The sequence below is a fragment of the Hylobates moloch genome, unplaced genomic scaffold, assembly GCF_009828535.3.
Source record: "Hylobates moloch isolate HMO894 unplaced genomic scaffold, HMol_V3 SCAFFOLD_18, whole genome shotgun sequence".
Lineage (NCBI taxonomy): Eukaryota > Metazoa > Chordata > Mammalia > Primates > Hylobatidae > Hylobates > Hylobates moloch.
In genome coordinates, this window is record NW_026652293.1 from 75,850,555 (window position 1) to 75,877,120 (window position 26,566).

Below are 26,566 nucleotides of genomic sequence, written 5' to 3' on the forward strand. Positions count from 1 at the left end.
CGTGTGCACAATGTGCAGGTTCGTTACATATGTATACATGTGCCATGTTGGTGTGCTGCACCCATTAACTCGTCATTTAGCATTAGGTATATCTCCTAATGCTATCCCTCCCCCCTCCCCACAACAGTCCCCGGTGTGTGATGTTCCCCTTCCTGTATCCATGTGTTCTCATTGTTCAATTCCCACCTATGAGTGAGAACATGCAGTGTTTGGTTTTTTGTCCTTGCGATAGTTTGCTGAGAATGATGGTTTCCAGTTTCATCCATGTCCCTACAAAGGACATGAACTCATCATTTTTATGGCTGCATAGTATTCCATGGTGTATATGTGCCACATTTTCTTAATCCAGTCTATCGTTGTTGGATATTTGGGTTGGTTCCAACTCTTTGCTATTGTGAATAGTGCCGCTATAAACATATGTGTGCATGTGTCTTTATAGCAGCATGATTTATAGTCCTTTGGGTATATACCCAGTAATGGGATGGCTGGGTCAAATGGTATTTCTAGTTCTAGATCCCTGAGGAATCGCCACACTGACTTCCACAATGGTTGAACTAGTTTACAGTCCCACCAACAGTGTCAAAGTGTTCCTATTTCTCCACATCCTCTCCAGCACCTGTTGTTTCCTGACTTTTTAATGATGGCCATTCTAACTGGTGTGAGATGGTATCTCATTGTGGTTTTGATTTGCATTTCTCTGATGGCCAGTGATGATGAGCATTTTTTCATGTGTTTTTTGGCTGCATAAATGTCTTCTGTTGAGAGGTGTCTGTTCATATCCTTCGCCCACTTTTTGATGGGGTTGTTTGTTTTTTTCTTGTAAATTTGTTTGAGTTCATTGTAGATTCTGGTTATTAGCCCTTTGTCAGATGAAGTTGGAAAAATTTTCTCCCATTCTGTAGGTTGCCTGTTCACTCTGATGATAGTTTCTTTTGCTGTGCAGAAGCTCTTTAGTTTAATTAAATCCCATTTGTCAATTTTGGCTTTTGTTGCCATTGCTTTTGGTGTTTTAGACATGAAGTCCTTGCCCATGCCTATGTCCTGAATGGTATTGCCTAGGTTTTATTCTAGGGTTTTTATGGTTTTAGGTCTAACATTTAAGTCTTTAATCCATCTTGAATTAATTTTTGTATAAAGTGTAAAGAAGGGATCCAGTTTCAGCTTTCTACATATGGCTAGCCAGTTTTCCCAGCACCATTTATTAAATAGGGAATCCTTTCCCCATTTCTTGTTTTTGTCAGGTTTGTCAAAGATCAGATAGTTGTAGATATATGGCATTATTTCTGAGGGCTCTGTTCTCTTCCATTGGTCTGTATCTCTGTTTTGGTACCAGTACCATGCTGTTTTGGTTATTGTAGCCTTGTAGTATAGTTTGAAGTCAGGTAGCGTGATGCCTCCAGCTTTGTTCTTTTGGCTTAGGATTGACTTGGTGATGTGGGCTCTTTTTTGGTTCTATATGAACTTTAAAGTAGTTTTTTCCTATTCGGTGAAGAAAGTCATTGGTAGCTTGATGGGGATGACATTGAATCTATAAATTACCTTGGGCAGTACGGCCATTTTCACGATATTGATTCTTCCTACCCATGAACATGGAATGTTCTTCCATTTGTTTGTATCCTCTTTTATTTCATTGAGCAGTGGTTTGTAGTTCTCCTTGAAGAGGTCCTTGACATCCCTTGTAAGTTGGATTCCTAGGTATTTTATTCTCTTTGAAGCAATTGTGAATGGGAGTTCACTCGTGATTTGGCTCTCTATTTGTCTGTTATTGGTGTATAAGAATGCTTGTGATTTTTGTACATTGATTTTGTATCCTGAGACTTTGCTGAAGTTGCTTATCAGCTTGAGGAGATTGTGGGCTAAGATGATGGGGTTTTCTCAATCATGTCATCTGCAAACAGGGACAATTTGACTTCCTCTTTTCCTAATTGAATACCCTTTATTTCCTTCTCCTGCCTCATTGCCCTGGCCAGAACTTCCAACACTATGTTGAATAGGAGTGGTGAGAGAGGGCATCCCTGTCTTGTGCCCGTTTTCAAAGGGAATGCTTCCAATTTTTGCCCATTCAGTATGATATTGGCTGTGGGTTTGTCATAGATAGCTCTTATTATTTTGAGATACGTCCCATCAATACGTAATTTGTTGAGAGTTTTTAGCATGAAGGGTTGTTGAATTTTGTCAAAGGCCTTTTCTGCATCTATTGAGATAATCATGCGGTTTTTGTCTTTGGTTCTGTTTATATGCTGGGTTACATTTATTGATTTGTGTATGTTGAACCAGCCTTGCATCCCAGGGATGAAACCCACTTGATCATGGTGGATAAGCTTTTTGATGTGCTGCTGGATTCAGTTTGCCAGTATTTTATTGAGGATTTTTGCATCGATGTTTATCAAGGATTTTGGTCTAAAATCCTCTTTTTTTTGTTGTGTCTCTGCCAGGCTTTGGTATGAGGATGATGCTGGCCATATAAAATGAGTTAGGGAGGATTCCGTCTTTTTCTGTTGATTGGAATAGTTTCAGAAGGAATGGTACCAGCTCCTCTTTGTACCTCTGGTAGAATTCGGCTGTGAATCCATCTGGTCCTGGACTTTTTTTGGTTGGTTAGCTGTTGATTATTGCCTCAATTTCAGAGCCTGTTATTGGTCTATTCAGAGATTCAACGTCTTCCTGGTTGAGTCTTGGGAGGATGTATGTGTTGAGGAATTTATCCATTTCTTCTAGATTTTCTAGTTTATTTGCATAGAAGTGTTTATAGTGTTCTCTGATGGTAGTTTGTATTTCTATGGGATCTGTGGTGATATCCCCTTTATCATTTTTTATTGCATCTATTTGATTCTTCTCTCTTTTCTTCTTTATTAGTCTTGCTAGCAGTCTATCAATTTTGTTGATCTTTTCAAAAAAACAGCTCCTGGATTCATTAATTTTTTGAAGGGTTTTTTGTGTCTCTATTTGCTTCAGCTCTGCTCTGATCTTAGTTATTTCTTGCCTTCTGCTAGCTTTTGAATGTGTTTGCTCTTGCTTTTCTAGTTCTTTTAATTGTGATGTTAGGGTGTCAATTTTAGATCTTTCTTGCTTTCTCTTGTGGGCATTTAGTGCTGTAAATTTCCCTCTACACACTGCTTTGAATGTGTCCCAGAGATTCTGGTATGTTGTGTCTTTGTTCTCGTTGGTTTCAAAGAACATCTTTATTTCTGCCTTCATTTCATTATGTACCCAGTAGTCATTCAGGAGCAGGTTGTTCCGTTTCCATGTAGTTGAGCAGTTTTGAGTGAGTTTCTTAATCCTGAGTTCTAGTTTGATTGCACTGTGGTCTAAGAGACAGTTTGTTATAATTTCTGTTCTTTTACATTTGCTGAGGAGCACTTTACGTCCAACTATGTGGTCAATTTTGGAGTAGGTGTGGTGTGATGCTGAAAAGAATGTATATTCTGTTGATTTGGGATGGAGAGTTCTGTAGATGTCTATTAGGTCCACTTGGTGCAGAGCTGAGTTCAATTCCTGGATATCCTTGTTAGCTTTCTGTCTCGTTGATCTGTCTAATGTTGACAGTGGGGTGTTAAAGTCTCCCATTATTATTGTGTGGGAGTCTAAGTCTCTTTGTAGGTCACTCAGGACTTGCTTTATGAATCTGGGTGCTCCTGTATTGGGTGCATATATATTTAGGATAGTTAGCTCTTCTTGTTGAATTGATCGCTTTACCATTATGTAATGGCCTTCTTTGTCTCTTTTGATCTTTGTTGGTTTAAAGTCTATTTTATCAGAGTCTAGGATTGCAGCCCCTGCCTTTTTTTGTTTTCCATTTGCTTGGTAGATCTTCCTCCATCCCTTTATTTTGAGCCTATTTGTGTCTCTGCACATGAGATGGGTTTCCTGAATATAGCACACTGATGGGTCTTGACTCTTTATCCAATTTGCCAGTCTGTGTCTTTTAATTGGAGCATTTAGCCCATTTACATTTAAGGTTAATATTGTTATGTGTGAATTTGATCCTGTCATTATGATGTTAGCTGGTTATTTTGCTCGTTAGTCGATGCAGTTTCTTCCTAGCCTCGATGGTCTTTACAATTTGGCATGTTTTTGCAGTGGCTGGTACCGGTTGTTCCTTTCCATGTTTAGTGCTTCCTTCAGGAGCTCTTTAAGGCAGGCCTGGTGGTGACAAAATCTCTCAGCATTTGCTTGTCTGTAAAGTATTTTATTTCTCCTTCACTTATGAAGCTTAGTTTGGCTGGATATGAGATTCTGGGTTGAAAATTCTTTTCTTTAAGAATGTTGAATATTGGCCCCCACTCTCTTCTGGCTTGTAGAGTTTCTGCCGAAAGATCAACTGTTAGTCTGATGGGCTTCCCTTTGTGGGTAACCCGACCTTTCTCTCTGGCCGCCCTTAACATTTTTTCCTTCATTTCAACTTTGGCAAATCTGACAATTATGTGTCTCAGAGTTGCTCTTCTCGAGGAGTATCTTTGTGGTGTTCACTGTATTTCCTGAATCTGAATGTTGGCCTGCCTTGCTAGATTGGGGAAGTTCTCCTGGATAATATCCTGCAGAGTGTTTTCCAACTTGGTTCCATTCTCCCCATCACTTTCAGGCACACCAATCAGATGTAGATTTGGTCTTTTCACATAGTCCCATATTTCTTGGAGGCTTTGTTCGTTTCTTTTGATTCTTTTTTCTCTAAACTTCTCCTCTTGCTTCATTTCATTCATTTGATCTTCCATCACTGATACCCTTTCTTCCAGTTGATCGCATCGACTACTGAGTCTTCTGCGTTCGTCACGTAGCTCTCGTGCCTTGGTTTTTAGCTCCATCAGGTCCTTTAAGGACTTCTCTGCGTTAGTTATTCTAGTTAGCCATTCGTCTAATTTTTTTTCAAAGCTTTTAACTTCTTTGCCATTGGTTTGAATTTCCTCCTGTAGCTCAGAGTAGTTTGATCGTCTGAAGCCTTCTTCTCTCAACTCATCAAAGTCATTCTCCATTCAGCTTTGTTCCATTGCTGGTGAGGAGCTGTGTTCCTTTTGAGGAGGAAAGGTGCTCTGATTTTTAGAGTTTCCAGTTTTTCTTCTCTGTTTTTTTCCCATCTTTGTGGTTTTATCTACCTTTAGTCTTTGATGATGGTGATGTACAGATGGGTTTTTGGTGTGGATGTCCTTTCTGTTTGTTAGTTTTCCTTCTAACAGACAGGACCCTCAGCTGCAGGTCTGTTGGAGATTGCTAGAGGTCCACTCCAGACCCTGTTTGCCTGGGTATCAGCAGCAGAGGCTGCAGAAGAGCAGATATTGGTGAACCACAGATGCTGCTGTCTGATCGTTCCTCTGGAAGTTTTGTCTCAGAGGAGTACCCGGCCGTGTGAGATGTCAGTCCGCCCCTACTAGGGGGTGCCTCCCAGTTAGGCTACTTGGGGGTCAGGGACCCACTTGAGGAGGCAGTCTGCCTGTTCTCAGATCTCCAGCTGCATGCTGGGAGAACCACTACTCTCTTCAAAGCTGTCAGAGAGGGACATTTAAGTCTGCAGAGGTTACTGCTGTCTTTTTGTTTGTCTGTGCCCTGTCCCCAGAGGTGGAGCCTACAGAGGCAGGCAGGTCTCCTTGAGCTGTGGTGGGCTCCACCCAGTTCAAGCTCCCCAGCTGCTTTGTTTACCTAATCAAACAACTAACTTGGCAATGGCGGGCGCCCCTCCCCCAGCCTTGCTGCCGCCTTGCAGTTTGATCTCGGACTGCTGTGCTAGCAATGAGCGAGACTCCGTAGGCGTAGGACCCTCCGAGCCAGGTGCGGGATATAATCTCCTGGTGTGCTGTTTTTTAAGCCTGTTGGAAAAGCTCAGTATTAAGGTGGGAGTGACCTGATTTTCCAGGTGCTGTCTGTCACCGCTTTCTTTGACTAGGAAAGGGAATTGACCCCTTGCTCTTCCCGAATGAGGTGATGCCTCGCCCTGCTTCGGCTGGTGCACGGTGTGCTGCAGCCACTGTCCTGCACCTACTGTCTGGCACTCCCCAGTGAGATGAACCCGGTACCTCAGTTGGAAATGCAGAAATCACCCGTCTTCTGCATCGCTCACGCTGGGAGCTGTAGACCGGAGCTGTTCCTATTTGGCCATCTTGGCTCCTCTCCACTGTATGATTCAATTTATATGAAATGTTTAGAATGGGCAAATCTATAGAGACAGAAAGATTAGTGATTTTCCAGGTCTGAAACTGGGGACAAATGGGAGGGACTCCTGATGGGCATGGAGTTTCTTTTGGGGTGATAAAATGTTCTAAAATCGACTGTGGTCATAGGAGCAAAACTCCGTGAATGTACTAAAAACCATTCAATTGTATACTTTCGGTGGGTGAATTCTATGGTATGTGGATGATCTTAATAAAGTTGTTATTTTAGAAAAAAAATATATCATCCGAGTCATATTTTAGCCCAGTCTAGAGGGAGCAAGAGATTGGGAAGTGAAGGCCATTCAGGCAAACAGGACAGAGTCACAAAGGCACTGTTCTGTGTGTACCTGGAGAGCACAAGCGGGTGCAACAGATGAGGAGGGAAAGACAGAGCCCCACAAAACTGAAATGACATGCCAGAAGTGGCTGTAAGGTCCTTAAAGTCAGGGTCTTAGCTTACCCTTCATCGTGTGTCCGGTACTCAGCACAGAGGAGACCTACCGTAGATATTTATCTGTTGACTGAGTGAATGCATAGTGAGCTAAGAACAAACCTTAAATACTTAGTGATAGTACCTAAATGAGATGACTGAGCTTCTCACTCCTAGGTCAGTCTTTGTTGTGCTATGTCTGATGGAAAGCTTTAGAATCAAGATGAGAATAACTCCTTTTATAATGATATTCATATTTTAGCAGTTATATATATTGAAAATGTTTGATCAGTCTTTTTTATATTTAGTTGTTCCAGTAAGTATGTAACGGTATCTCATTGTGGTTTTAATTTTCATTTCCCTAGTGATGAATGGTACTGAGCGTTTTTTCAGATGCTTTTCTTCTGTCCACGTATCTTCTTCACATATATCCACTGCTACCATCTAGTTCAAGGTACTATCGTCTTCAGCTGTGTTATTACAACAGTCTCTTTTTTTTTTTTTTTTTTTTGAGATGGTGTCTTGCTCTGTCACCTATGCTGGAGTACAGTGGCACGATCTCGGCTCACTGCAAACTCTGCCTCCTGGGTTCATGCCATTCTCCTGCCTCAGCCTCCCGAGTATCTGGGACTACAGGCGCCCACCACCACGCCCAGATAATTTTTTTTTTTATTTGTATTATTAGTAGAGATGGGGTTTCACCGTGTTAGCCAGGATGGTCTCAATCTCTTGACCTTGTGATCTGCCCACTTCGGCCTCCCAAAATGTTGGGATTACAGGCGTCAGCCCCCATGCCTGGCCAGCAGCAGTCTCTTAACTGGGGCTCCCTGCTTCTCCTCATCTAGCCCCTTCACAGCATAAGGGCCAGAAAAAGTCTGTTAAACCTATATTAGCCAGGTGAGGTGGCTCACTCCTGTAATCCCAGCACTTTGGGAGGCCGAGGCAGGTGGATCAGGAGGTCAGGAGTTCAAGACCAGCCTGGCTAAGATGGTGAAATCCTGTCTCTACTAAAAATATAAAAATTAGCCAGGCACGGTGGCAGGTGCCTATAGTCCCAGCTACTCGGGAGGCTGAGGCAGGAGAATTGCTTGAACCCAGGTGGCGGAGGTTGCGGTGAGCCGAGATTGTGCCACTGCACTCCAGCCTGGGCAATAGAGTGAGACTCCATCTCAAAACAAAACAAAACAAAACCAAAAAACAAATAAAAAAACCCTACGTCTGATCTTGTCACCCTTCTGAAACCATCCAGTGGTTCCTACCTCAGTAACAGTCAAAGGCAAAGTCGAACAGTGCCCTACAAGGTGCTAACCAGTCTGCCCCCACAATCACTTCAGAGCGTTGAACTCGCTCTTCTCTTCGCCGGGTTCTCTGAGATATCTTGTGGATCACAAAATAACCCTTCAAGTCATCGCTGAAATCATCTCTGTGAGACTTTCCTGATACCTTGTTTTACGTTGTAAACCAGTTTCTGAGTACTCCCGCCCCCTTTCTGCTTTACTTTACTCCATATCTTACCCATTTGTTTATTATCATCTTTCCTTATCACAACCTTAGCTTCATAAAATTATGCCCTCTTTAGTTCGTACTCAACACATTCACAGAAGCAAAACATGAATTGCATTGCATTGCTCTTCCATTTAGCAATTTGGAATGGCTTCCCATTTGCATTTAGAAACACGAGTCCAAACTCCCTTCTACAGTTTACAAGGTCCTGCATATCTCCCCACTGAGTGTCTTTCCACCCTTTTCTCATCCACCCTTCCCCTGTCCGTTCAGTGGAGCCTCCGTGGTTTGCCTTTAGCTTCTCAGACGTGCCATGGCCTTTGGATAAACATCTTCCACATATATTCTTTCCCACTCTTCCTTTGCTTAACCAGCTCTTTTTCTTTCTTTTGGTTTCCAATTCAATGTCTCTACTTCACTGGCTACTAATGTATACTCTGTTATTCTCTCACAGCACCTCATTCCCCTCCTTCATGGAGCTTATTATAAGTTTTTTTATTATTTTATTGTTTATTTGCTTTTAAACAATCAGTTTCTTCCATTAGAATGTAAGTTGTTTGAGGACAGAGACTTTTACTTGTCTTATTCTCTTTTGTATTCAGTGCCCCAGTGCCCCAATTGCAATTGGGGTCACAGTAACTGGATTGATAGGTGGGTGAAGAGATGGCCAAGTGACTGCCTCAAGTAAATTTCTCATTTTACTACCCACTACCCGATGAACCTGAACAAGTTACTGAAAATGTGCAAGCTTCAGTTTTCCTCTTGGTAAAATGAGGATAGATACAATGCCTACCTCACAGGATTTTGTAAATTTTAGGTCATCTATGTTAACCTCATAGTATAATGCATGACATATAATAATTGCTTAATACACACTAATAATTACTAGTTTTACTAATACTGTGATTCTTACCTTTTCCACCTTCATCTCTCTCCCATCTGTGTCCCATTTGATCACATTCCTTTCCAGAGTTATGATGATTACTGAATATGAGACTGCTGGTGTGAACTGCCCAGTGCATAGCAGTGGAGCTATTGCCTAAGCTTACGTTAATCTAGCGTCAGGGCCAACTATCATTTGCCTTATTATTTATCAAACATGTCTCATTGTCAATTCTTATTGAGCTTAAAATTCAATTAGAACCCCTCATGGCACATATCTGCTGACCTACAACGGGGCAGTGAATACAGACATTTGCATTTACCTGTCTGGAACTTGGTCATTTTCGTTTGGGCCTGTTGTGTCAGCTTGTCCGAGCTTTCTTGGATCCTCTTTTCAGCATATTGCCATAACAAATGATTGCTCTCAGCTTTATATCACAGACATATTTGATCCGCACATCGGTGGCATCCTCATTAAAGTTAGTGGTCTAAATAGTATAGCACAGAGAGCATCACAGAGCCGATGACCTGTAGCTTCCTTATAATTTGATATTTGCTGTTCTGTCTTCCATATGATTTGTTCTAACTGATGTTTAAGAACCAGATCATGTTTGTTTTTCTGTTTAAGAACCAGACCATTGCCTTCTTCAAAATAATTCTAGTCAAGTAAAAAATTTTATTTTTATGCCTACTATGTATAAGTAGTTTGTTTGGATACCACTGACATGTGACAGAAGCTTGCATTGATGGCAGGTAATGAAGAAATTGGGCATGGATGGCTAAGAAATCAAAGTGCCTTTGTAAATATGGAGCAGATTTGTAGTTTGGCAGGATATAAACCCGTGTTGGGAAACTCCCAATGAGAGGGCAAAATCGAAATGGGTCTGCCTGAAATTCCATTTTGTTCATCTAGATAACCTGGATAAATGGGCTAAATTGGAAATTTGAGTCTTTAAAGTCATTTTTTGAGATTTCTCCTATTCATTCTATTGACTTACTCTCCATTTTAAAGTGTTTTGTCCTAATCATTTAACCTAAATCTATTTGTTCTACGCCTATTTTATTTTTCTTTATGAAAATGGGTGAAAGCAGGAATTATGCTAGTTTTCTAATTATCACAGCATATAAATTCAGTAATGTATATGAAAGTGTTTTCTAAAGTATGAAAAGCTGTATACATACATAGGAATAGAATGGATGGTCAATAAATTGAAGAGATGAGTTTACTCCTTTGTATGTGGAAGCCGTTAATTTAAAAGAACACACTCAAAATATTAGCTAAAAATCTACTTCACATTTTGGTGCTGCTTGCTAAAATTAGTTAGAAAATATAGGTTATTTTTGAGTTAAAACCAAGTTCAATAAATTCTTAAGTTCCTCAAATAGAATTTTACCGAAATATTTACATAACCCACAGCTAAAGTGAGTTTTCTAAAAACTCCCCATAAGGTGAGATCACGTACACCATGTCTCAGTACAGAAGGATTTTTTTTTTTCAATCAGTTATGTCTCTATAAATAAACCTAGTTTTGTTGTTAAAATTGCTGTTTCCTCTTCACATAAGAACATTTCATTAATTTTGGTGAAAACCTTCCAACAAAATAAGGTTAAATTGTCCAGTTTTCCAGTGGAAGAGGAATTATTTTGTGTCACCAACAAGCAGAGTAACAGCTTAAAGGTAAGTTGAACACAGACATGCTGTTTGGGTGGTCTAATATTTTGCATCCAAGCATAAATGTTAGTAAGAGCCTATAGGTGAGAATGCTTTAGGTATGTTTTTAGTAATACTTTACCTCTGCTACTCTCTTTAGGATTTGGGAGCCAGAGCATTGATACTGATATTCTCTGTAATTAGGTACACCAAGGAGTAACAGAAACTGGGTAGGTAGGTAGGTAGAGAGAGGTGACCTCAGCTACAGCCGGTGTGTTTGTATAGCAAGAAGAGGAGCTGTTTTCCATGGTCTGAACTATTATGTGATCCAGACTACAAGAATATGACTTCCTTTTCTCAGTTGTTTGAAGTTCATTTAGTGAAAAATTAAAATACAGTTTCCTACAAAACAAAATCATTTAGTTTGAACTGGAAGGCTGGGAGATCTGCAATAGGTACAACAAACGTTTGAAGTTTTCTTGGTTTGAGAGAAAATAAACATTTTCTTTTGTCCTAGCACCTATACCAAACAGTAATATTGACAAAAACCAAACCTAAGAAAATGCATTTTTTTCTCTAAATTAAGAAATAATATGTATGGCTTTAAGATGCTGCTTAAAAAAAAGAGTAAGTCTTACATTTGTTCTAGTTGTCAGAGATTGACAGAACTAATAAGAGAATAAAAGAGCAAAATGAAAAAGTTCTTGTTGATTAATAGTTGTCTGAGGAGAAACAGATGATATGTTTTCTTTATTGCATTGAAAAGTTAATTATTGCCAATAGAAGCTTATTTATGCTTGTAACTGAGTTAGTGTTGTGGCTTGGCATTATTCCACATTTGAAGGGAAATGGGTATCGGCGAAGAGTCTGAAGCTTGAGTTCTAGTACAGCTGAGTGGGCTTAGTGAGTGGTTTAACTTCAATGGATCCCACGTTCCCACCTGTAAAGTGAGGCGATAGATTAAGATGATGACTGAGGTGTCTTGTGTCCCTAACTGCATCGTTTTTTCCTAAAGGCCTATTTTGTTTTTTATAAAACGAAATATTTTATGTTCACAGGGGAGTTTACTCCCAAATGTTTTTGGGACCATTTAGATAGGAGTACACTTTAGAAAAAAATATAAGCAGCACAGTATTTAAAAAACAGGAATTGTATTTGCTAAATAAATACTGTACATCGAAGTCTTGAAAGTTAGGTACAAAATAACCCAAAAGTTTCATTGTATGTTCCCTTTAGCAATCAGAATATTTGATTATTTTCTAGACAGTTTCTGTAAGAGTACCATTTGATATGAGAGTTTTAATTTGTGAAAGTAGAAAAGTAATAAAAATGTGTGCACCATCTAAGAGACAAAATAGTTTTGCCAAAAATTGCCTTTTGTTCTGGTTAAGAATAAATGGGCCAATTTCTTTTACACAATAATTTTTAGTAGCAGATACCATATCTAAAACACTATATTTACTGTGGCAATGGTAGCAGACTAATTATCTAGCTTTCTTTGGAAATTGTGACTTTTATAGTTGTCAATACTTTTATATCTACAGTAAAAAGTTTTTGGCTTTGAAAAGTATGCCTGCATATATGTTGGTTTTCCTGTAATTTTAGTATCTGAGAAAATATTCCATCTGAAGCATATGTAGAAGTATAGAAAACTGTTGAAATTCTGTTCTGAAATGACCTTTAGGCTGCTCTTCATTTAAGGTAATAGTGTCAATTTTGAACAAACTGTCTCAAAAACTGTTTATTTAATTTAGGATTATGAATGGCATCCTTGTTGCTTTTTAAGTATTTTTAACCTCATAATGAGAACCTGAGAGCATTGTAAATACATTTAATAATGAAAAAGATATTTTCTAAACTTGAAGTCAATAATAAACTTCTTGTGTTTAAATTGACTTATGAAGTTTTCTTAAGGCAAAATCAGTTATAACTTTATGAATAGCAATATTTTCAGTTCATTTAAATTTATTTTACTTTTATAGATAGTGAAGCATCTTTATCTTATTTGAAAGTGCCTGTCATTCTCTTATTTATTAAAATTGCTTTACTGTGGTTTTTATATTTAGTCTTGCTTTTTACTTGTGTTTAGCCGTATTTCTACACATAGGGAATGGCACAGGAGCTACACCACTGTAATTAGTAGTGGGCAATGTGACCAAGTTTTTTTAATCTTATATTTCAATATAATTTCAATGCAATTACTCTATTGAGTAATTAATAGCTTTAATGTTTAGACATAAGTGAATATAATTAGCCCAAAATATAACAACATAATATGAAAATGATGTTTAGACTTCACTTAATGAGTCCTGAAGCCCTAATATCAATACTTATAATTTCCTGCTGTAAATTTTTATGAAAACTAAGTAAGAGTATTATAATAATTTCTGTTATTTACTGTAGCCCAGATGATTGTACATTTGAGGAGGAAATGATGTACCTTAGATGTATCATTGGACTTGCACTTGTTTTTTATCAAAATGATAGGGAATCAATTAATATTTTAATAGTTACAAAAGAAAGTGAAGAGAAGAGTGAAATAGCTTGGATATTATTCATATATAGTGTGTATATGTGTGTGCATATATGTATATGTAGATAGATATATGTATATATAAAATTATCTGGCCATCTGGATCATATATATATATATATATAAAATGTCTGGCACATTGCACATAGCAGGCACATAGTATGTGCTCAAAAATATTTATTGTATTGAATTGAGAGCTTGGGAAGGAATAGTTTAAGGGAATAAATTAACAGTTTGCTTTCCTAAACTGGAATTATTTTATTATATTTTATTTTTGCTTTGGATGATTTTCTCAGTTGGCAAAAAAAACTATTTTCAAATGGTAATAAAAGTCAATAACTGTAATGAATATTCCTTTTATTATGCTATGATATGTTTTCCTGCATTTTGGGTAACTGTTTAAAGATTATTTTTCTTTGGTAATTCTTTTATCTACTTTTTAGATTTTTCGTTTTTATTCACCATTGGAAAGACTACTTTTTTTATATGGAGATGTCCCACCAGAAAAGATTGTTTTCCTGGTTTTTTGCAGTTGATTTTGAAAGAAACAACTCCAGGTTTATTTTTCATTTGAATACACTAGTGTAGCAAGAAAAAATCCTTTTGAAGTGCTTTCAAAACGATTAGGTCAGGGTTAGGTGTAATTTTTTTTTTACATAAAGTAAATTTAGAGTTGCTATTTAAAAAAATTGTGCCAATTTGTTAGCAAACACAGGTCAAAGGTACCTTTATACTGGTGACTTTCGCCTCAGAAACAGTGGGGTGATCTTCACCAGCCACCCTCTTTCTGCTTTTCTGCCAAGGGATCATGGCTTGGTCTCAGGGAAGAAAGGAAGGAGTCCCAGTTTCTTCCTGGTACTTTTGTTTACTAATGTACCAAGGGCTATTTTATTAAATGGCATTATACGTCAACTTGAATATATTACATATACTTAATATATGCATTCATATATAATATTAATATAATAATATATGTATATCTTAAAATAGATGTATATATCTAAATATTATATGTAAATATACATATGTATAAAATTAGTCTTATATATTAACATTTTAAGTGGAAAATGATTTTTTCTTTCATTAAATTGGAATGTCAAGTACATGGCTGACATAATTTCCTTCTAGAAAATAAGAAGCCGGCTAGACACAGTGGCTCATGCCTGTAATCCCAACACTTTGGGAGGTCAAGGCAGGAGGATCGCTTGAGCCCAGGAGTTCAAGACCAGCCTGGGCAACATGACAAAACCCCATCTCTACCAAAAAAATACAAAAATTAGCCCGGCATGGTGACACACACGTGTAGTCCCAGCTACTTGGGAGACTGAGGCACGAGAATCTCGAGCCAGGGAGGTTAAGGCTGCAGTGAACTGTAATCTCACCAGCCTGGGTGACACTAAGACAATGAGACCCTGTCTCAAAAAAAAAAGAAAAAGAAGAGAAAAGAAAAAAAGGGCCAAACTGTTACTTTTCTGAGCCTTTCTTTCTTTAGAAATCATAACATTTGGGTGGTCATAGCATATTAAAGGATTCCTTTTATATGTATACCAAGCAAAGGAATATAGGTCTACATTAGTCTTTTTAGTTATGTTCTCTCCACAAACATTATAAGACCATCATATTTAAATGTCCCAATATAGCATTTTATAGTATGTGCAGTAGAATAGATGCCATAGAATTACCAGCTTTGCAAAACAAGGAACTGCCAAATATCCAAAATGTTTTGAGTTTATTAACTTCGTTAACATAGCTCTTGTGATACAGCTCTGAACAAAACATAGAAACATTCTCTTGGATGATAGTTCATTTAGGTGGATTTGTCAGTGATTGAGCACCATTCCTGGGATGTTTTTCCTACAGATACAGTAAACGTTGTAGTCCTCCAGGAGTCAGGTACTAAAAACAGTCAACTCCCAGCTGAGTGAGGGGGAAGAGCGGTATTAGGAAACTGCTTTCAAAATCTTTACGTGATATCAGACCCTTGATATTTGTAGGGACAAATCTCAGATCTTCACAAGTGAAGGCAAAAACAATGAATTTCTCCTAGTAAGTGTAGTAAGGTATAACGGGTCCCTTCAACCTCTAGAATGTTTATAAACATAGAATAAAAATTATTTGTGAAGCCAGTGAAATAAATCCTACTACTAAGATAAACTCAGTGCATTTCATCCCAGTGGAGTGACATTTCAGGAGGGGGTTATGTTCCAAGTTCAGCCTAAAAGGTTGAATATTGCATGTGATCAAAATTACTTTAAAAAAACTCATAAATTCCTCATAATTTAATAGTCTACATGGATTTGTCTGTATTGATTTTAGGTGCATTTAGAGCCATATATTCCTGCCACATTGGAGACATTCATACCCTATCTCAAAGATTTTAACCCACATCATTTTACTTTCATTGTTGGGATAGATTGCTGTTTAATCAAATGGGGAGTCAATAAACAAGTTGACTTGTGTTTGGCAATGTTTGTGCTTCGTATGAAAAATATACCTGTTTCTTAGATGAAATCACCACATAGTGTTGTCAGATGGTCATACTATGAAAGGTACACATGTACTGTGACTGACCAAGGGCTCAGTGGGTTCATGTCTCACTCTTCATGCTCACTCCAAGGCATTCACTCATTGAGTTGAATGGTGGGTGGAGTCACCCATACTTCTTCCATTTATCTCTTTCTGTTACATGTTGCAACTCTACTATATATTCCTATTGCAGTAACTATGAACCATCTGATTTTATGATCACAATGTTTGAAGACAAGGATGAAATGTACCACATAGCAGGGTGATAAGAAATTGCATCTCTTGAGGGCCATTTACATCAAACTCAAGAGCAGAAACAGGGGACCTTAAAAGTAAGAAATGAAGGATACAACCTGAGCAAGAGACAGGTGTGCTTCTGTAGTGGTAGGTTTTTTAACATTGTGATTGATGGCTGTCTTTTATAGTTCAGCTCTTGATACATTTTCTGGTATTGAACCAATGTAAAACTTATTGTCAGACAATTTTAAAACTCCACACCATTGACAGATGATAACTGGTGTGGTCAACAATTAGGAGATTTGTATATTTGACTCCTTCATTATTTTAAGACTTTTCTATTTATTTCAACGTTGTCTTTTTTCACTTTATCTCTTTTTACTCACAATTTCGGGTTGTCTTTATCCATTTCAATCTGTAATCTGAATCTACCTCTCCCAGTTACTCTTGGCGATATTCACAATACCTTAACAACTCTTTTGCAATGCATCATTTGAAAAATGTATCACCTCTCTTTTATAGCTGTCCAACAATCACATCTTATTTCAGGTTTTTCCCTCATCCAGGGCTATCTTAATGTTCCTCTACACCTTTTATGTCTGCTTCTAGCATCAGCAGACGTAAAAAGTCAAGATCTCTATCTATGCATGCAAATATGTCAGCATACAATACCTTGAACATTGTTAATATTTTACTCATTTAGAACACTGAAAAAGCATGATAGGATTAGGGGCAAAAAAAGGCCCTATATGATTTTAAAGAAACAAAATTGCAGATTTAATGAATGGCCTGATATTTTGTTTACGATGATTAGAAACTTACATTAATAAGAGTGCAAAGCAAGTTTTTTTTTTTCATTTTTAGCAAACATAAAGTCTTTATTAAACCTGTCCCAAAAAAGTAGAGATACCACCTGAATTCATTTTTGTAAACTGACCGCAGAGTTGTAATGATTCTTTTGCCACTGAATCTCCTGGCATGACAGAACAGTGGTGTAAACTTGGCTTAGTCAAAAAGTCTGCTGTATTGTCACAATGTAATACAGTCGGCTTTATATCAGATGTCTTAAATTCTTCTCTTCTTTAGACACATACTTTTAGAAAGGCACTTCTTTCTTGCCATAGTTCCATTTCATCTGTTTTGAACACTTGTTTTGGCTGAGAGCTACGTTAGCTCTGAGGAAGTGCTTCTGAATTTAAGTGATCAGTTGATGCCACTTCTGTTAACATTATGCAAAGAAAAAAAAGTTTCTTAAAATTCCTTAAAGAATATTTGCTTAGAGTAAGAATTGATTAAATAGCCACATTGGAAGCAATTGGAAAACTGAAAAGTTCCACAAAAATGTTGCATATGTTATTGGGAAGGCTGAAAGGTTAAATTGCACGTTGATTCTTAGGCTGGCATGGCGTTCATCATGTTGTAAAAGGTGTAGACAGTGGGACCTGAGGCTAAACAAATCCAAACCTCAGGACGTCTTCAAGTCACTAGCCCTAAAGTCTCCTGCAGAAATGCTTCTTCAGAGTGAACCAGGCCCAGGGCTTTGCACACTGAGATCCTTGTGTTGGGTAGCATGATATTTGACCCATGTCATCTGAGTTGTATCTTCTTCTGTTGTCTCTGTGCTATTTGTGTCTTCCACCTATGTCACATTATAGGCCAAGAGGTTTTAGAAGGCAGACTGTGTCATTTCCTCTTTATTTTCTGTTATATCTAGGATTGTTTAGGGAGACAATATGGTGTAGTAGAAGGATTATAGGACTTAAAATCAGACTAACTCCGTTTTGAATCTCAGCTCTGCCACTGTATAATCTTATGTAAGTTACTTAACATCTGTGAGCTTCAGTTTTCTCATCTGTAAAACAGGAATAGGATACTTATTTTTATATGGTTGTCATGAACACAGAATGAAATTTTAAAATATAAAATGCTAAGACAGTGCTTGGTATATCATAAGCACTCAAAAATGATAGCTGGTATCAGTGTTACTATTAAGTCCACAATAAAAGCATTAAGTCAGCGTTATGTGCAATCAACAATGGTAACTGTGAACAGGATTTCTAGAATGGTATCAGCAACCTTCTACATCTGCTACAGTGAAGAGGACAATCATTTTTGGCTGTTTCTAAAATGAGTTGCTACTTATAATATCCTTTTGTTCACATAGGCTGGTTCCTCAAGTGTCTAGCTTGGAGAATGAATCTTAGAAATAAATTTTGCTATATTCTAGACCAGTGCTATGCCAAAAAATTTTCTGTGATGATGAAAATATTTTATACCTGCACTTTCCAATATGGTAGCCATGGAATCACCATGTGGATACCAAGCACTTATACTGTGATTAATGCAAGTAAGGAACTAAATTCTTTATTTTAATTAGCTTAAATTTAAATAGCCAAAGCAAGCTAGTGCAGCTCTAGACAAAAATTTACTAATGATTTGACAAAATCAATCTTAACATCTATAAGTTAATAAAAGTATGAACTGGTAAATACTAAATTTCCAATGAGTACATATTTTACACACACAGAACTTTATATAAATGATTATTTTCTCCCAAGTGAGAGATTATATGTTTCAATTTTCAGTATTATGTACTACCTTACTTTTGGAAATATATTCTTTCATCCATTGGCTTCTGAGTGATAAATTCACATTGTCAAAATTTGTCAGCCTCAAATCCACCAGTTCCTTCTTTTAACTTATGAGGATTTTTGGATCTGGTCTTCTTACTGTTCTGTAATTTTTCTTCTCCCCATTCTCATCTTCTGTTACACAAACAAGTCACCCTATATGAAAGTTGGCAAAATAATTTTTAAGTCACCCAATGTTTAGTAGCAGGAATAAATCACTACCATTGAGGTATTATAGTTTATGCTTCTTTTTCTTTCCAGGCAAATTTATCCTTTTGAATTAAGATGTTATATAATTTTTCAAATAGGTTTTGCATTCATTTCTTTGGATATTTTTTCTTAGGAAATCAGGAAGAATATATAGTAGAATTTCTTTTAATGAAACTTTTTATTTGGTTCTACTTAATTTATGTAAAAAATATATTTTAATTATCTGAAGTACAGAATGCTTCTCAAATTATAGGATTGTGAAATCAATTTTATAGATTGAAGCAAGAAATGTTTTTTTTTAAGAAGTGGAATTGGCCAGGCATAGTGGCTAATGCCTATAATCCCAACACTTTGAGAGGCTGAGGTGGGAGGATTGCTTGAACTCGGGAGTTCGAGACCAGCCTGGGCCATATAGCGAGACTTTGTCTCTACTAACAATTAAAAAAAACTTATCTGGGTATGGTGACGCATGCCTGTAGTCTCAGCTACTTGGGAGCCTGAGGCGGGAGGATCACTTGAGCCCAGGGGGTCAAAGATGCAGTGAGCTGTGATCACACCACTACACTCCAGCCTGGGTGCTGGAGTGTCTCAAAAAAAAAATATATATATATATATATACATATATAAGATAAAACAAAAGAAGTAGAATAAAATAATATGGGATAGGAAATGTCAGAGCACATCACACATAGTAAGAGTTAATATTATTTCATTAAATGCTTCTTACATTTATATGTGTGTATGTCTCTGAATTGTGATTTAAAATGGATTTTTTTACTATGGATCTTGGCCAAAAAAATGTTTGAAAGCAACTGCATAACTTATTGTACGATGTGGTGAAGGCAGTGAAGTCAGAAGATCTGGTTCAAGGCTTGAGTGTACTGCTTTAGACAATTTTCAATGTCTTCGACCCTAAATTTCTTATATGTATAAACAGAGATACCTGCCCTGTATGTTTCATGCAGTTGTTTCAAAGATCAAATAAAATTCTAAGGTGATGTATAGTTGTAACACTCCTTATTCCTTTCAAGTAATAATTTTATATTGACAAAACTCAGTGGCTTGCGCCAACAATCATGTATGTTTATATGTATGAGTCTGCAGGTCAGGTAAGCTTTGGCTGATCTGTGCTCTATTTGACTGGGTGTTTCTGCTTCAGGTTGTGGGTTGTGCATTGTCTGGGCTATGGTTGGGGTTTGGGTCTGATCTCCGTGTATTCTTTCTGTGGTCTAAGCTGAAGGGGCAGCGGCTACCCAGTGCATACACTTCTCATGGTTAATCACCAGAATATGAGCTAAACATAAACATATTTATGATTTTTGCTTACATTATAGCCGTGCAAATTCCACTGGCCAAATGAAATTATATGGCTAAGCGGAAAGTCCCTGGGGAGACATAATGTATTCCACTCTCAGTAGAAGGAGATGGGAGTGAATATTTGCTGAACAACAGTCTAAATAAACTATCATATTACCCCAAAACTTATTAAACCCACACGTTTATTAACTGCCTCATTCTTAAATATAAAAGGATAGCCAAGTATTATCCTGTATTGAGGAAAACCTACAACATAATGGAGAGTCCAAATCAGACAAGAAAGGAACGTGGAGTAAACTGAGGCAACATATAATAAGCAAAGGAAAACATTTAAATACTATATATTCTAATAGGTAAAATATTATATTCACAGATTAAAATTAGCCATGCTATGTAAAAAAGTGTCAATAAAAACAAGAAATAGCTCATAGAAATACAAAATGGGTAGAAAATTTTCTTAACATTCAAAATTAGGTGTCATCAGTCAAAGAAATCTTCCAGAAGTTACAATCAGAAGACAGAGATGGAAAATATAAGACAATGAGATAATCAGTCCAACAACTAATGTCCTGGAGCTAAAGTGTATGGCATTAAAATAGTTTAAAATAGTAGAAGAAAACATCATCAAACTGAAAAAAATAAACCTTCAGATTGAAAAGGACTCCCTGAAAACTCCGCACGAGGAATGAAAAACAGCTCTATTCTAAGATTCAGCATTGCAAAATTTCAAAATGACAAGGAAAAAGAGATGACTGTAAAAGTTTCCAGAAAGAGAAAAATGTAAATCATAGACCAAGTACTAAGAATCAGAATGGTCTAGGGTTTTTCAGTTGTACTATTAGGATCTAGAAAACAGTGGAATAGTTCTTAAAAATCCTGAATGAAAACTAATTTCAAAATAGAGTTTTATACCCAGCCAAACAATCAAGTGTACGCCTACAATAATAGCATTTTCAGACATGCGAATACTCGAAAATGTGTTTTTCGTGTACCTTTTCTTATTAAAGCTACCTGGAGATTGTACTTCGACCAAAAAAGGGAATAAATTGAGAAACATGATGACTTATGGCACAGAAAACAGAGAACTCTAAAAGAGCATAGGGAAGGCTTGACACAAGTTAGAGATCAACCAGGCCATACATAAGGTGCCAAGAAGGATATATCCAGGAAAAAAAATTCTTAAAAGAACATACACTTTATCTAATATGTGCAGTTATTTAAAAAAATATTATTGATGGTTGTTTAACAGATATGTTTGAATATTTGGGGAAAAATGTCAGTTATCTAGAAAAATAAACTATTAAAAAACTAGACAATTCTAGAAATAATATGATACATAAGAAAATTAATTTAAACAAGATAATGCTTGTCTTAGCAGTGAGCAAATTTTTCATAATCATTATAATGTAAATGAACTACTGACTAATGCTTTAACCAAAATCATTATATGGGAGCATGAGGTGGGCATGTAGGGTGGGTGGTGCAAGACCCAAATTGTCACCCTTCTTCACATAAGAAAGGTCTAATATTGAAAACTTAAGAAATAGCAGTATAAGTTTGTCTTTTAAAAATATGAAGATAAACATCAGAAGAACTAATGGTGTGTGCCATTGGAGATTAGGTTTGAAATCGGGGAGGTAGACCATGGGCACTGCTGTTCCTTGTTATGAGCCATTTAATACTATGTGACTTAAATTAGATGCATTACTTTGATGGGCAAATTTAATCAACAATAAAAAGAAAGTTAACATATGCCCATGATTAAGAAAAAAACTTCCTACAGTGTAGAGGGACATAAATGAAGAGCATCAAGTCTCCCCTTTTCCAAATTCGATCCCCAGTACTGTTTTCTTGCAGTGACCACTTTTAACAGTTTCTACTTTGAGTTATTCTGGTGGTTAGTCATGACTTGAAAGATATCTTTTGATAAGGCGTAAAGCTATCTGGACCTGCCTTTGCCCAGTTAGCCAAAAGACGGCCACATCAAACTGCACTGTAGACATGCAGGTTAATAGTGTGCTTTGAGAGTAATGTACAATTGGCCTATGGCTGTTGTTGGTCTTTCATCCCCAAGCTGCTATATACGGCCAGGGAAGCAGCCCTGACCTAGTTGGGTGAGGCAAAGGGTTATCCTGCCAGTGGGAGCATGGCATTTCTGGCAAGAGATTTCTCTTCTAACGGTTGGACTTGGTGCCGTGGCAGATTTTCCTGACTCAGGGAGTAAGTGTTGAGCCCTGGTCCAGCTGGTTAGATTATTTGTTGATTTTGATTATCTGCACCAATAAGCTCTTTCGCTGGCATGGATAATCAGAAGCAGGCAGTAATTTTCCATCTTCCTAACAAAAATGCATTTCACATTTTGAAAATTACAATAGATGAAGTTTTATTCAGTTTTCACCAAAGTACTGCTTTATTGAGAAGGGGGAAGTTTTATGAACTAAATTGAGAACTCTTTAGAGATAGTCACATATTCTTAGGCGGGTCATTTTTTCTTATCACTTTGCTGTTCTTGAAAGACAGAGGGAAAAATCAGTAATAATGATATTCGCTGTCTTTTATTCAGCTTTTACTATGTGCTAGGCACTCTGCTAAGTATTCCTAGCCTAATTTAATCTTCACAACAGCTTTAGAAGCTTGTTATCACTCCGATTTTAGAAGGAAGAAACTGTATAATAGTCTAATGACTTGTCTAAGGTCACAGAAAAGTGCCAGAGCTGTGTCTGGAGCCCTGATATGTGTTGGCTGTTAGACCCATGTTCTTTACCTCTGTGTCTGGACTGTCTTGCAACGCAACCCTTGACTTTTTATTACATGAGGAAAAGAAAGCAGCTAATTTATACTTAAAACCTAATTACCAGTGTAAGGTACATACGTTGTTATTGTTGCATAGTGCTTACAAAAATTGTATCTTTTCTTTTAAAAAAAGTTTGGAATTTTATACATTTTCTATTACTGTCATTCTTTTGTCTTCTCTCAATTCAAAATTCCAGAGTCATCTTTGGTCTTCCGATTCCTCTCCTTTTATTTCCATAAAATCACCATTTTCTCTTTATATTTCTGTTTTAAGATCCTCCACTCCTCATGTCTGGAATACTGCAATTATCTTTTCATGGTCTGCCTTCTGCCATTCTTTGCCACCTTAAACTGATTGTACACATTGATCCAGTTTTCTCAAGCTCAACCTCTGTCATATTGCATACCTGTTTAAACCATTACTGTCACCCTATTATCTATAAGAAAAATGTAGCGTTATTAATCTACAATTAAAGAGCTTTCATAATGTGATCTAAAGTATCACTCCAGAGCTTTTGTGCCCTTACTTCTTTCTCACTTTTCTTGCTCATGCGAATATATCCCTCATCTGGCTACTGAGGCATGAATTTTCTCTATAACTCAGTTGGTGTTTTTATATGCTTTGCATTTTGATAGTCTTCTTGTGTATATGTGTCTCATTTACCCAGATGAATTATTAACTACTGAGTTTAGAGATGGGAACTCTGAATTCATCATATTATTTAGTATAGTGTCTTACATATAGGACTGTGTAAGAAAATTAATGAATAAATTTTTGAAGTTTTAAAGTTAACATATAATTCCAATTCTTTATTTCTTTGCTTTTGTTAATTTTATAAATGTTAAACTACAAATTTAATAGTCTTTATTATTTTTATCTCTTTAATTATATTTAATTATGAAATTGGAAATATATGGGTATAATTTTAATAACACAATATTTTAAAGAAATAAGTCAGTTTAACTTAGTATTCCAATTTGAAAGATACAGAAAATCTACATTGAATGAAAATGATACAATTATTTCATAGTTTTTCAAATAAGCCAATATTTGAGAACTGTACTAAGTTATTATATTGTTGGTTAATGTATGGTTTTGATGGAGATAAACTGAATATTTATACTGTTATGAATACAAGAAAAATGTAAATGAATTGTTTCATTTATCCTCCATGATGTATCAAATGTAGTTGGAGATTGTTCAGAATATTGAATAAGGACATGAGGAAATTTGGAAGTTTATTTAAATACTAAATTTAAATCCCTCTACTTACACATGATTTTGTTTTCCAAAAGGAGGTTGCAATTTTTTCTGTATCAAATTTGCTTCTTGCTTTCTGCTGAATTTGAAAATGTTTCTGCCCTTTTTTTTTTTCTTGTTTTAATAGCCTAAATATTTTTAAAGGTTCATCTTTTATTTTCTTTGGCTTAATTTTACAGATGTTCTATTGATAAATAAATATTTCTACTTTAATATATAAATTATTTAAAATTATGTCCTATATAAGGTATTTTTGCTTTGAAATATTTGAGTTTCAGTAAGATAAGTATAATTTCATCCTAAAACCAAAAAATAAACCTTCATAAATTTTATATATTCATATTTATTAGTCTTAGAGTGTTCTTGTTGACTTTTTAAATTGCAAATTTAAGTGGAAATATTATTTTAGCTCAGAAATCTCATACACTCTCAATGCTTAAATTTCTCATGCTGTTTTTTTTTCCTGGATTATTTTTTCCAAGTAATATTGAACATCATAATCATGCCATTTTTTTACACCTCACATTTTTCTAAAGTATCTCCTAAATTGTTTATTTTACCTTTAATTTGGGTTTCAAAACACCCAAATGAAGCCATAAATTTATCTTTTAGAATAAAAAGTACATACTTGGTAAATCACTGCATGTGTCTGATTGAATCTCACACAAAAATGTTACATTTTAAAGATAGTGGCATTTTAAGTAAATATTACTTTTTAAAGGGAACGACTCGTAGAATGAAAGTGCAATTATCCACTTTGACTACTCTCATTTAATCATTTCATTTTTAAAATTAGACTTCATTTTACAATCCAAAATAAAACCTCACTCATGTGCATTTTTGGATGTGCTAATTCCTTTTGTCATAAAATGGAAGCTAGCCTAAATTTTCTAATAATTTTTTATCACATTGAAATTCATGGCAAAAAATAAAAATGAGCTAATTTTGAATTCGAGTGCGTGTATTTTATATGGATGCTTTCCCCCCTTCTCTCTACCTAAGGAAATAGAGAAATTGAGAATAGAACTGGGTGAAAGCAAACAACACTTGGAACAGGCGCAGCAGAAGGCAGCCCGGGCCAGAGAGGAGTGCCTGAGACTAACAGAACTGCTGGGCGAATCCGAGCACCAACTGCACCTCACCAGGTACTCCCTAATCCCATTATGCGCCATAGCACCGATTTCATTCCACTGATTTTTGCCACAGGCTTCCAAACAGTTGTTAGAGTTAGTCTTAGTCATTCAATTCACACATAGCTTTCAGGCATATTAAGAAAAGTGGAGATGTGGTAAGCAAAACACCCAGACATGTGAATGATAAGTGTGGCAGGGAATTACTGATAGATTACAAAACCTTTCATCTACAATGCTCAAATATTTAGGTGATTCTCTATCAATATAAGCAAAATGACATATTTCTCCTACCACCACTACTACCTCTTCTGCTAATTCTACGTCTAATAAAAATCTTGAACTGAAGGATGTGTGGAATTTATTTAGGAAAATAATAAAATACTGTCAGTGGTGAGAGAGACAAAGTAAATAAATTGTAAGATGCAAATTGAAATGGAACTGATACAAAATAAGGAATCTGCATCCTAAGGAGGTGTAAAATTTCGAGATGAAATAGATTGGCACTGCTTATGTTCAAATCATTATTATAACCAGGCTTACACCATTGAGGTTTCAAATTACTTCATTTCCATCATGAGATTTTGTGATGTGATCATCATTGTCATCAACTTTAGTAAATATGTAGCTCGGCCCTAAATTACAGTAAGACTCTTTAGGTTGTAAGCATTGTGAATTTGCTGCATTGGAAACACACACACACACACACACACACACACACACACACACACACACACATAAATACACACATAGAAAGAAAAATTCAAACAGAGAAAGTAGATATTTCACTTTATCATATGTGGTTTCTTTTCACTTTGAGTTTTATTACGATTTTTCAGTGTTCACATCAAGCCTTTGGGGTTGCTCAGTTCTTAGAGTTTTTCAGTTTTTAGAGAGAACTTTGTTTAAATAAACATGTAAGTTTATGATATTTGGTTTGGTTTATAAATTAGAAAAACATTGGTCTTCCAATCATAGTAATATGTTGAATTTAAACTATGAAAGGGGACTGATCCCTTTTACATGAAATATGACAATGTAATTCTGAGCACGGTATGCTAACAGATGGAGAAAAGCGCCACTTGAACAGCCTGCATTTGGAGAAAAAAATATTCTAGAGGTTGGTGAACCTCCCAAAGTTTTGGGTGAGTGTTAAGATGCCTCTGGTTCTGTTAAAATCAAGCCTTGTATAAAACATTTTGTTATGATAATATTCCAAATGATTTGACATCTTCCCTTTTAAACAATAAAAGAAAGAGGAAAGAAAGAGAAAGCAAAGAAAGAAAATAAATTATTAATACATGTATGGTATCTAGAAAAAAT

General features: G+C 36.3%; 1 protein-coding gene across 7 annotated transcripts in view; it reads left to right on the plus strand.

Annotated features, from left to right (window-relative positions):
• The window catches only part of SDCCAG8 (SHH signaling and ciliogenesis regulator SDCCAG8), a 251,048-nt gene that overhangs the window by 104,525 nt on the left and 119,957 nt on the right, over nucleotides 1-26,566 (plus strand). For all 7 annotated transcript variants that reach the window (XM_058430700.1, XM_058430698.1, XM_058430701.1 and 4 more), the window contains one exon: nucleotides 25,116-25,258. In XM_058430700.1, the coding sequence (XP_058286683.1) occupies nucleotides 25,116-25,258 (143 nt within the window). The remainder of the gene's footprint in view (nucleotides 1-25,115; nucleotides 25,259-26,566) is intronic.